Genomic DNA, 12,473 nt, shown 5'->3' with positions numbered 1-12,473 from the left:
GTGCATGCAGGGGTAGACTGGCACGCAGAGGACTAACCGCGGGAGTCGGAGGTAAGTGTACATGTTAGTGAGAAAATGTGACGGGGGGAGGTGAGGGGGGGCCCGATTATATAACAAAGTGGTGATGTCACTTTCCTGTGTTCTGGGGTCGCAAAAAATCTACTGAAAAAAATGTTTGATATGCCCTCTTTAGAAAATGGGGGGGCGGGGGGGAATTATATAGAACCATTGTCATCCCTCAGTGATAGCACTATTAGTGTTCATTGGCGAGGCCGCCACTTACCCTATTCCAGCCCCCCCTTTCATCCACACACTACAAAACATACTAAACCGCTGTTTGACTTCCTTGACACACTATACCAATTTTGCAGATGACACGCAAATACTCATCCTTATCACTGGCAAATACTCAGTATATGGCTGCCATTAATGAAATCTACAGCACTATACAAAACTGGATGGCCGCCCACAACCTCAGTCTGTACAGAGCTCCTCGTTTTGAGCTACCCCAACCATCTAAAACTTGACACTTGCTTCTCCTCCTTTTTGTATTGATGGCTCTACTATAATGGTCTTTAAGTGTGTCGAAGCCCTCCGTGTCTACTTGGAATCTGATCTAACCATGACCAGTCACATCAATGCATTGGCTTCCTCCATAGCCTACACTTCCGGCTACTCTCGCCAAGCAGCCAATTCCTTACTGCCAGCGATTGCCTCACCCTGGCCAGAGTACTCGCACTCCACAAATTGGACTATTGTAATGTCCTGCTCGTAGGCACTTCAGCCTCCAACCCGGACAAATTCCAAATCTTGCAGAACAAAGCCTTGCATGCTGCACTTGGCGTACGCTGATTAGTTCACATTTCGGCAACCAGGCGTGATGCCCATTGGTTGCCCATCAAAGCTTGCATTGACTTTAAAACTCTGTTGCTTGCCCGCCTCTGCATCCACAGAGCGGCCCGCCCTCTACCTCAACGGAAGTGTTACCCGGAAAATGTTGGTACGCGCCCTCAGATCCGGCACCAGTATTGCCCGTTTCACACCTTGCTTCAATAACAAGAGAGCAGGAGGAGTACGTTTGTGTCGCTGCACCCGCTCTATGGAACTCCTTGCCGGCTTGTATCGGAAATGATCCTTATTATGCCTCCCTCAAAATGTGTGTAACAACCTGGCTATTCGACAAATGTGACTAATGCACTTAAATCTGTTGTACTTGCCTACATGTAACTCCAACGCTGTGACCTGGGTTTGGTTGTTATATAATTGTAATAAATGCATTGCTTAAAAAAAAAAAGATTAACTTTTTTTTTAGTTGACTCCGCCTTCAACAAATTGTGGACAAGGAAGAAAATGTACATGAGATATGATGTTTCGTAGAATAGGCTAGGCCTGATCCTGTTGTGGTTGCTGGCATATGTGAGCACATGTAGGTGAGATGGGTTTGGTGTAGAAGCACTAGATGCTGCATATGGCCGGCGTGGGAACAGACCCTTGCTGGCAGGTTTATGATATTGGAGCCACTTGGTGTGGGTAAACGCAAGGTTGCCTTGAGGCTAAGGATTGTGGGGGAGGGTGCCAACCCAGGTCTTTGGTGCCACTATATGCTCACAAATGTGTTTTGTTGACAACCCTCTGTGACTGCTCAATGTATTGTCGAGCCACCTGCCCAATTGATATGACTTTTTTGTGAAGAGAAAGTATGTGGCTGTACCCGGTGTGAACAGGAGTTGCTCACCTAGCTAAATGTAAGCCGGCCTAAAAGGCATAGCTGATGTCCCTAAATGAAGGGGTATCTGGAGTGGACACATGGTGGGTGGTGTGTACACCATTATGTTAGGCAGAATTACATGCAGTACCCTCTAGGAGCCCAATGCACAATTAGGACTACAGGTGTAAGCAAGACCAACCTTTGGTATAAGTCTCTACCACACAGTTTGTTGGTAGCGAGCTGAGCAGCCAGGCTTATCTCAAGAGTGAACGTGAGCAGTACACGTAGTTACACAGAGGACTTTCAATTAGTGTTTCAAGTAGACACTTATACTCATGGTTTCTTGGTAAAACACTTATTAATGTATTACACAATCATGTATAAAACATTTCACTAGAAGAAAACTTAATACCAATACACTTCAATACAAAACTGTAGGCTTTGGAGACAGTTTGAGCTCCCCTGAAAAAGGAGCCAAATGGCAGTTTAGTTGGAATAGATTACATATACTTTCTAGGCAGTGCAAATAGTTTCAGTTCACCAGAATAGTTCAATTCAAGTCAATAGGCCAGGCCAAAGTCAATGGGCTAGTGTTCTGTATAGGAAAGGGCAGTTCTGGTATCAAACGGTAAAGTCTTAGTTCTCAGAAGTAGTTTAGACGAAAAAAGAATCATTTGTGGGGTCACAAGCTGACAGTTGGGAACGTTTCACGAACTTTCACGCGAGTGGCGCTCTTTCAATCGGGTTGGCACAGAATCTCTGTATGAAGAAAACAAATGTTGCTGAAGTCGTGGTTCCTGGCAGTTCCTGCAGATCTCGTTGTTCCTGAGCCTCAGCTGTGGGATCAAGAGGGGGGACTCCTGCACTGCACCGGATCATTGAAGAAGGCAAACAAAATGGAGTCACTTCAGTTCCAGTAGCTGTAGTTTCAAGAACACAAACTGGTGTCACTCTCCCTGGTAAAACCTAACCATCCTTGAGAATGGTATCTAGGTGTTTTATGAGTTGATTGGTTCCACCAACTCAAAGGAAGAAGCTGTCCTTGAAGGAGCTTCTCTGTCAAATGGAGTTTGGCAATTCAGACCTGCAGCCGGGCTTCACCGGGCAAACCAACGGTCTAGTAGTTGCAGCAGCCGTCCTCTTCCAGTTAGTCTTCGGTTCTTTCGTTCCAGTGGTCGACTCTGCCTTCCAGTCCACGAGACTCGCCTTTTTAAACAGTTTTCTCCCTTTCATTCCATTCCAGACTGTCCATGCCGGACAGTCAACCAGCCAATCACGCCAGAGTGCATTTGCGTCTCCTAAGCACAAGGTATTTCGGGCACCTCCCTCACTTCATGCCCACCCCAGACTCTCAAGACACCAAGGGCGGACTTCAGTCCTGAAGCCCGCCAAAGGCACACGAACAAAGGGACCAAACCTGGTTTGGCGCTGAGACAAACACTAGGACCTTTCCAAAAAGAAATGGCGAACAAAAGACCGGGACCTGTTTAAACAAAGGGGCTTGAGGCGCCATCTTGAAAAACATGGCTCCTGTGATTTTTAGCTACAGGTGTTAGCGGTTGGGAAACATCATGGTAGTTCGTTGTAAAACCACTGCCACCCTCCTTTTCAAAAGGAAAGGGTAGCATTTGACTGCTACAGGAGTGTTTAACCCCTCCAGTGCTCCAGTGTAAGATGGTGTGTGCTGTGTCTAGGAATTTGGGAAGACTAGTAAAGTCAATTTCACTTTATGTTCTCTGGGAAACAGTAGTTTATCCCAGAGAAGGTATTTAAACCTTTGGGAAGTCTAAAAGACATCCCTGTGTCACTGCACTGAGGGTGCTGTAACACACACGAGAAGATGCCTATGGAGTTATCTAAAACTCTATAATCATAAGAAATAAAAACAGAAAACAGAGTACAGAGTCCCAGTTCAGCAAAAGAGCTGGGGGTCTCTAAGGTAGAGGGGAATTGGCACATTTTGAGAATTCTCCCTAACACATTCCATGCTGGGCTGTCTACCTCTCACCTTTGCTGGTGCTCTTATGCTGACCTGCCTTGGGATGTATTTTTCTGGTGGTTAAGTTGTAAGCAGATGGCAGAGCCTCCAGGCCTAGGTTTCTTGCTCGCGGGGAGCATTTTTTGGCAAGCCATCCTGTATACTTGATATCTGACGGCTGCAGTACCTAGGCCGTGAGATACACACCCTTATGGCTGTGATAAGGAGGGAAAATGGGGTAAACTAGATAAGTGGGATCTGAAAATGCATTTGTTTGACAGGCACACTGACACTTGGGCAACATAATTTGTAGTCCCTAGATGTGAACCTGGCTTTCCCTGTGTATTTGAAAGGTAAAAGGGTGGTGCAAAAGCGATTTCTAGGTAAGGCACATAATTGCTGGCACCCGATCTTTGGAACTCTCAGGCTTATTGCATTGAATGTGCCGATGTTCTGCCTGTGCAGCCTAGCAACTCAACGTGCCTGGCAAGTCTACTGCAGTGCCAAAAAAGTTCCAATCCATGGGGCACCAAGAGTCCCTTTTTTGTTTTGCCTATAATGTGGCACGTTAACGCCATCTATAAGCCACTACAAATGCATTGTAGTACAGCATCAGAGAGATGTCACATGAGGAAGGAGGCAATGCTTGTAGGTGGTTGGTTATTTACCCACCCAAAGACTGCCACTGGCCATGCTAATCTCTCTGGCTATTTCCACCCACTGCCTAACCCTCCACACCAACATACACCCTCCTGTGATCTCTTTGATCTAACTTTATCAATGTTTCCCATCACACTTTGAAAAATCTCTAGCGGGCACTTCCATCAAAAAGCAGTGCCCTGAAAGCTGATCGTTTCATTGGTGCTGTAAATAAGTTATTAGTCTTAACAAGGTCTGCCTTCACCATTTGATTTATAAGCTGTGCACGTATCTTTCAGTGAAGTCCTGTTAAAAGCCAGCATTGGCAACGCCAACAGTTTTGGCTTGTGTATCGGTATTAGATGGGCATTTGCCTGGCCCTGTCACAACATGCCCATGTACATGCACCATTTTCAAGCTGCTATCCTTGTTAGCCAGTCGAGAGGTGAGGCTGCTCCTGTCTGGAAGACGATTATAAAGGCCCTCTGATTTTACTTGCTTACTATTGTATTGTGCTTTTATTTACACTGCATTGCAGTCGTCTGCAACACTTTGATTTTTTTAATATTTTGGAGGTGAGATGACGTTGGAGGGGATAGTCCTATTTCTAGCTCATCAGGTGGCGGACCTTTGCCTCTTCCAATTCGGCACCGGAATTAAATGTGCCGTGCCAGTTGCCCGTGTAGCGGGCGTTGCTTCAGCACGCTTAAGGGAAGCCAGTCCGTGCCAAGGACGCGGTGGTTGGACACCAACATTGTTCCAAAATGGATTTGCAGGTGCTTGCACTACATTTCCGCCTGGTTGGAGCAATAATCCATCTATCAGGATAGTCTCTTCTCGGCAGCTGCCGATTTATGTGGTGACTAAGCCCCTTTTGTCTCTCTGATGTTAAATACCCACTCCCTGTCGGCGCATGCAGATGAAATTCATTACCTTTTTATCAGAGCGCCGCCTGGCCCTTCTATGCGTGACAGAGACATGGCTTTAGGCTAGTTCAGTGCCAGCTCTTGTTCAGGCCATTCCCCCTGTTTATCGGATTATCCCTTTATACCGTCGGCCGCCCCAGCATGTGAGTGGGATAGCAGTCATTTATAGGTCAGTGCTCACCTTTATCCATTTTAGCTGCCCTCACGGCTTGGCCATGGAGGCCCTACTCTTAAGTCTTTTTTTCTACCTGCATGCATATGTTTTTTGCTCATTTATTATCCCCCGTGGGAAACCTTTATGTACTCCTTTACTGATCTATTGGCAGACCTCCAAGTGCAATATACACACTTGGTGGTACTGGGGGACCTCAATTTGAAATGTAATCATCCCAGACCCCCGGCCTTAAATCTTTATATATTTTTTTTTGACAGTTTGTCTCATTATGAATTGTATCAGCATGTGTTTGGTCCTACGCATAAGCTAGGTAACACATTGGATTTGATCTTTGCAGAAGGATACAGTCAATGGAACCTGTACTATGGACAGACCACTTTATGGTAACCTGTGGGTTTGAAGCAACAGAGATACAAGTCTCCTGCAGCCAGAATGTGGCTACGCTCGTGGTGCTCCACAGATATTCAAGGCTTAGTCTCCTCGGTTACGGCGAAATTCAAGACGGTTCCGGTCGCCTCCCTCCCGACTCTCTCAAGCATTGCACGGGGCAGCAGATATGGTAGCCCTGCTGCAACTTATTCAACCTCACAGATTGCCCTCTGAGCCTTGGTTTTCAGACTCTCAAGGCAGTGCAGCTTAATTTGAGACCGGCAGAGCGTAAGTGGCGCAGAGCCTATGATCCTACTCTTAGAGGATTACCTAAGCCCTGTTCGGCAGCTTATTCAGTAGCTATTAAAGCAGACAAAATATTGTATCTTACCAAGAGCATTGAGTTGTCTTTATACCAACCTAAGGCTCCTTTTTTCAGTAGTCAAATCCCTCCAGCTAAAGTGACCCCTAATGTAGGACCTACTCAGGATTTGTGTGACGCCTTCTTCCATTATTTTATTACTAAGATCATGAATATTCGTCTGAATATCTCAAATGTAGCAGTCACTTCCTCTAGTAGTGAAAACCGCTCACTTCAAACCATGGACCCTGCTGGTCCAATGAGGTAGTCGTCCTTTCCGAGGTTCTCTGAAGAAACGGTACTGGCTGCCATTCAAAAGATAGTCCTGCTCTCCTTCGGTTTCTGTTCCTTTGGCTGTCATGAGAACGATCGCTCCAGACATCCTGGCGAGATCAGTTGCCAACAACTCCTGCCAGTTAGGGCTGGTCCCTCAAGAGTTAAAAGCTGCTAGGGTTATCCTTCTTTTGAAGAAGCCTTCATTGGACCCTACTGTTGTGGCTAATTTCGGTCTTATCTCTTCTTCCCTTCCTCACAAAGCTTCTTGAGTCTTGTGCCACCCTTACTTTCTATGTTTCTTGAACCTTCTCATCTCCTGGACCCTGCTCAATCCGGCTTTAGACCTGGCAGAGGCACAGAGTGTTTTGGTCTCTGTCCAGGACAATATGGCCAGGCTGGTAGATGCAGGTGGGGTGGGTGCCCTGATTCAGACCTGTCGGCGGCATTCAACACTGTCGCCCACCCCATCCTGTTGTCCCGCCTTGCCCAGATGGATAGATCTGGGTAGGTACTGGCCTGCTTCACTTCATTCCTGGCGGATCGTACTCGGACTCTCTTTGCCCCCTTTTCTTTCTGCCCCTTGTCAACTTGGCTGTGGAGTGCCGCAGGCTTCCTCCTTCTCCAGTTCTATTTCTGGGCACTTGTGTGTCTCATTTGCTCCTTCGGCGTCGGGTGCTACTCCTATGCTGATGACACACGGATCCTGATCCGTTTAGACCATGATCGGGCTGAGATGTTGTCGTGCCTTTGGGTGTGCCTGGCGGCTGTGTGGGATTGGATGAACCACAACTGGCTTAAATTGAAAGGAGACAAGACGGAGGTGTTGGTGGTGGGCTGTCCCCCTGATCCTTCACTTTGGATGTCCTCCTTCTGGCCTTCTATTGGTCCCCTTCCTGCGCTGGCGGGGAAGGTGTAAAATCTGGGTGTAGTCGTGTCGGCCTCTTTATCCATGGGCAGCCGTGTGCCAAGCTGGTCACTTTCAGCTTAGTGCTCCCCTTGATGTCGGCACCTCTCCGTCCACTGGTGGTGGCTGCTATGGTACTATCCTGGCTTACTGTAACTCTCTTTATCTGGCACAGCTAAAGGGGCTGATCCAGCGATTGCAACTGTTACTCCTTGTGGAGCCCATGTTTCCCCAGTGTTGCGGTCCCTCCAATGGTTGCCGGTGACTCGAACGCATCCGGTTTAAGGCCGTATGTATCATCCTCCGGGCACTGCACGACCAGGGTGCGGAATTCCTCCGAGCAAAGTTTACTTGCTACATCCCAATCGTTGTTTGCACTCTGCATCTGCAGGCCTGCTTGTTGTGCCATCTTGCAGGCGTATGCGGATTAGAGGACAGGCTTTCTCCATAGCAGCTGCTACACCATGGAACGAGCTTCCGCTGCCCATTTAAAAAATAAAAATAAAAAATAAAAACACGACCCAATCATTTGGCCTTTAGAAAGGCTGTAGACTTTCTTGTTCTAGGCAGGGGTGGTTCTTTTGTGGCTTTTATTTTTATTTTTTATTTTTTGGGTGCTTCTGGTTGGGGATGTATGCCTGCTCTCTAGCGCCAAGATACCTTAGGGTGACCGTGCGCTCTAGAAATGTCTTAACATAACATAGTTACGGCAATGCCTGGGAAATACCATTCCCATATCAAAAGCCAACACTGTTGGCATTGCCAGTACTTGCTTGAACCTTCGTCTGGTGAACTTGATGCAAGATGGAACTGTTTATTCCTCGTTTTATTGTTGGGCTACTGGAGCTGATTTTTGGAACTGATCACGTTCCCCTGTGTTTATCACGGGCGTCCAGTGCGTGCCTTTTGTTCTTTCCCGAATGGAAGGTTCTCCCTACACCTTTGTTATACCATGTTTATAAAAAGCACTTCATAATCACCGCTACCCCCCCCCCCCTCAACTTTTTTTTTTTTTGTCCACTATCCGCTCTGAAAGGCAGTGTTCGTCTGCGTTTATTTGAGACTGTATCAATTTCATTTTGACCCTCTGAGCCTGCGTGGTGCTCAATCCATGAGGTTGCTTGTCGACTATTTCTGATCCTATGAGCTGCCACTTTTTGATTGCAAGCGTGTGCACCCTGCATTTGTTGTTTTGTCCAAGTAGCCACATTGTGTTTTCTTCCGTGTTTGCGAAGTTGCGCTGCCGGAAACACTGCAATTCCTGGCGGAAGTACGCTTTGTTGGGGGCGAGAAGCATTGTTTGACGTGGAGGAGGAATTTATTGATAATGTTGAGGCCAACGGTAGCAAGTGAGACCCCGGAGAAATTTGTATACAAGGATAAGCGCTAGCTATGGGTAGGAACGATGTGTTGAAGTGCTGATAATGGATTATCCACGGTTGGTTGCTAATAAATCGCATGCATACACATGCGTGAAGCAAAAAAGATCGTTTCATGATTTGGCTGTTTTTGTTCAAAGTGAGACTGTCAACTAGTCCATAATTTGTCATCAAGAAAATATTTGTTTTTAACAGAATATTGGTGTAGCTATTTTCTGCTGATGGGTGTGACGGGTTTTGATTTGCATAGGTCTTGAATCTGGGTGAGGAGTTAAGGACTCTAGACAAAGCTGATTGGAGCAGACAGGAGGTGGGTGTTATTGAGAATGTCACAACCCCATTTTACAGTAATCGGTGAGTGGAAGAAGACTAGTGCAACTTTTAGTTTAAGGTTGCATTGACTAGAGTTTTTCATTTTTAAGAATAATCCATCTTAACTTGGTGTGCCTAAAATGTTTTTTTTTCTTCACTTAAGCATTTTACCTCTTTATGCCTTTTTTGACTACTTAATTTTGCTTGGTGTGGTAAAGAGTTGCTTTACCATGACCAAAGCTTGGTGCATTAAGCTGCATCTTTGTGCCCCTCTTCAACTTGTACCCTTGGTTGTAAAACTGATCTTTCTGGTGCTAATGGCGTCAGTTTTATTTTTACTTTTGCTAAAAAATGTTTTTTCTTCTTCACTTCCAGATTGATGACGTTGCTGATGGGGCGGTCAAACCTCCTCCGAACAAGTATCCAATCTTCTTCTTTGGTACTCATGAAACGTAAGTTGTGCTTGAAGACACTCCCACACCGAAAGGGCTGCACAGTTTATCTTGATCTGATGTCGTATTAAGCTTTTTAAAACCACTTTACGTGTTCATTAAAAAAACAATGTTTTGTATCAACAGAGCCTTTATACCCCCCAAAGATCTATTCCTTTTCGATAAGTACAAAGACAAGTACGGTAAACCAAATAAGAGAAAGGGCTTCAATGAGGGACTCTGGGAAATCCAAAATAACCCCCATGCAAGCTACACACTTCCTCCGGTGAGTATGAGCCTGCGCATTGACGTTTATTGGCAATACTTTCTTGCTCAATAGTTCTGATTGCAGCCTAATGTTGTTGTTTTTAAGCAATGTATCCCTGCGTTCCTGAGACTCCCGTGCAAATGTAAGCACTCGCATAGTGGGCCTACTTCACAAAGCCAATGTTTTAGAAGCATGTCCTCTTGACTTTGCATAGGATTTCCGATGGTTCTGTTCACCAAGTGAGCATTGATTATTATGATTACACATCTTTGGCCCTTCTACTTCACCTGTTAATTTCTCATTTGGCATACTCTGTATACATTACTGTGACCTTTTTAAGGGACTACCCCCAACATCCTCTGTACTGTCGGTCACAGTAGTGCATATACACTAAGAGTTCACAGTTTGCAGCCAGCCGTTTTAGGTGCATTGCATCCGTGTTCCGCAGTTCATTATCGCATTCAGCAGCTTTCCCCCAAGAATACATCTGTAAATCTCCTCTTGAGTAATTCCCTATCTGCATGCACTAGGTACAAAACATGCTAGTCACGTCTGGCGTTTTAAAAAAAATAATAAATAAATTAATGTTTTGGTGCATGGTCTATTTTTTATCTCTCTGACAGAAAGGGAAGGCCGGTATATGCCTTATACTTTTGTGTCACTATGTTCCTAAGGCAACACGTTTTTCAGATTCTAATTAAGATTTGGGATCAATTGACCCCCCCCCCCATCCCCCTGTAGAAATTCCCAGAAACAAAGGGGCACATGATTTCAGTTAAAGGAATGGACTTTATTCCCTGCCCCCTTTACATGTCGCTTTCATTAGAAGCATCCGTAAGCTAATTTTCACTGTTTCACTGTCCATAGGAGTTTCTAGCAACTGACCTCGTGGTTTTCATGGCGTTAGACAGCAAGACTGTGTGTGTATAGGTGTATGTGTATATATATATATATATATATATATATATATATATACACACACATTTCTTTTTTGCCATCTCTACCTCTGGACGCAGTTCTACTTATGGTTTTGTGAGGGGAAATGATTGGTTAATGTTTTCGTTCTCACTTTAATGTTTGTTTGCACTGCCAACCTCCACTAGCAGGAAAGAAATCATTGAGCATCTAAACTTGTGCCATCGATTATCAGTTGGTTCTGAGACTGCTGCATTAGATACTTTGGATAACCTGCCTGCAATATAGAAGGGGTGTTGTGCTTCGTTTTTCGGCAGCCTTGACTGCATCAGACCATGGAGTACTAAACATTTCCACATCTGTCCCCAGACGGGCCCGACCTGCAAGTTATTAACGTCCAATAGACACTAGGATATTAAGAACGGACACTTGTCTTATTCCCTCCCCTATTTATTTGGAGTGCCCCTACAGTTATTTAACCCTCTGTGGCGAGTACACGACCGTGATTTCACCGCCGACCCCACCTCCCTTCCCCAAGAGCTCACACCTAGATCCCTGGTTGCCTGTGTTTTCACATACAAACGTGCATTATACAGTACAGTAATTTCCTAATTGCCATGTTCTAGATAAAAGGTATTTGTTTTGAAATCTCTAATTTCCTCAGTTGGAGTCGAGAAAATTCTTGCTGACATTAGCGTTCTGCCAGAGGGTGGCACTGATTGTAATTAAAAGTTAAACAATCGTATTGGCCCTTGCCCAATAAAGTGAGTCATCAACATAGTGGCATCCATAACCCGAGTAAAGGGGGCTGTATGGTTGGAAGGATAGCCCAAGGGCAACACATTTGTCTTGGAAGCAAGGCAACGCGGTGCAATACAGGTTCCAATCCTGATCCTGTGCTTAGAAACCACTCGCTGGTATAAGTGCGTTATAAATTAACAACCACTCTGGAGATTCGTTTTTTAACTACACCTCATATGGGGCTACAGACCTTCCTGTCTGGGTATCACATACAAACAAGTACAGGTCAGTATTTTTTTCACAAGGCAATCAATGTTTTCCCTAGCGCTGTCCCTGGTCCGAAGCACACCCTATCCCTAGATTCAAGTTGGGGCACCGCCTCTCTTAAAGGATACGAGAAGAGAAAACTATCATACGATGATTATTTCAAGATCACCAAAAACAACCCGGGAACCAGTCCATTAGTTAAATGCACTGTTGAACAGTTTATGTGGGAATATTCAATGATTAGTAAATAATCATAATTTATTCACCCTCTGCGAAGTATGTTCCTCCTAAAAATGAGTTTACAGTAAAACCCTAGCCTCATTTAATCCTTTCCTCTTGTGAGTTTGTTTGATCACAAGTTGCAGCCAAGCTGCGGTCGTACACGGATACCCAAGGAAAGAGGTCGGTGTTGCCGCCTCACGTTGAGCAAAATACACAGATGTTGCTGAATTAATCTTAAAATACGTATTGGGTTAAGATATCAATATTCATATCGAAATGCTGACTTATTACCAATACTCCAAGTCAAAATACATGTGCTGCGCGACACGTAATACATTAACTTATGAAAGTAATGAGGAGAAACACTTAACTGGCTGACGGCAAAAAGAAAGAGGAATGGACCTTGGACTGGTGACTCTTATAGCTGGAGAGTGAATAGCCATGGACTACCAGGAGTGTAGAGGCTCATGGGATCTGCAGTTTTAGGCAGGATAGAGCCTTAGAGACTAATTTTGAACCTTTAAAACTGAAAATGTCGTCTTTTTGCTACCTCAAACAGAGACATTGTTGTTTAAATTAAGTTTGAAATGCTGGATTGGTGG

General features: G+C 45.1%; 1 protein-coding gene across 4 annotated transcripts in view; it reads left to right on the top strand.

The window, feature by feature from the left end:
* The window catches only part of HDGFL2 (HDGF like 2), a 945,069-nt gene that overhangs the window by 10,580 nt on the left and 922,016 nt on the right, over nt 1-12,473 (top strand). For all 4 annotated transcript variants that reach the window (XM_069649364.1, XM_069649365.1, XM_069649366.1 and 1 more), the window contains exons 2-3: nt 9,403-9,479; nt 9,606-9,744. In XM_069649364.1, the coding sequence (XP_069505465.1) occupies nt 9,403-9,479; nt 9,606-9,744 (216 nt within the window). The remainder of the gene's footprint in view (nt 1-9,402; nt 9,480-9,605; nt 9,745-12,473) is intronic.

Source organism: Ambystoma mexicanum, chromosome 1p (assembly GCF_040938575.1).
Source record: "Ambystoma mexicanum isolate Mex_15411 chromosome 1p, UKY_AmexF1_1, whole genome shotgun sequence".
In the NCBI taxonomy this organism is placed as follows: Eukaryota; Metazoa; Chordata; class Amphibia; order Caudata; family Ambystomatidae; genus Ambystoma; species Ambystoma mexicanum.
This window is presented reverse-complemented; position numbering and strand designations above follow the sequence as displayed.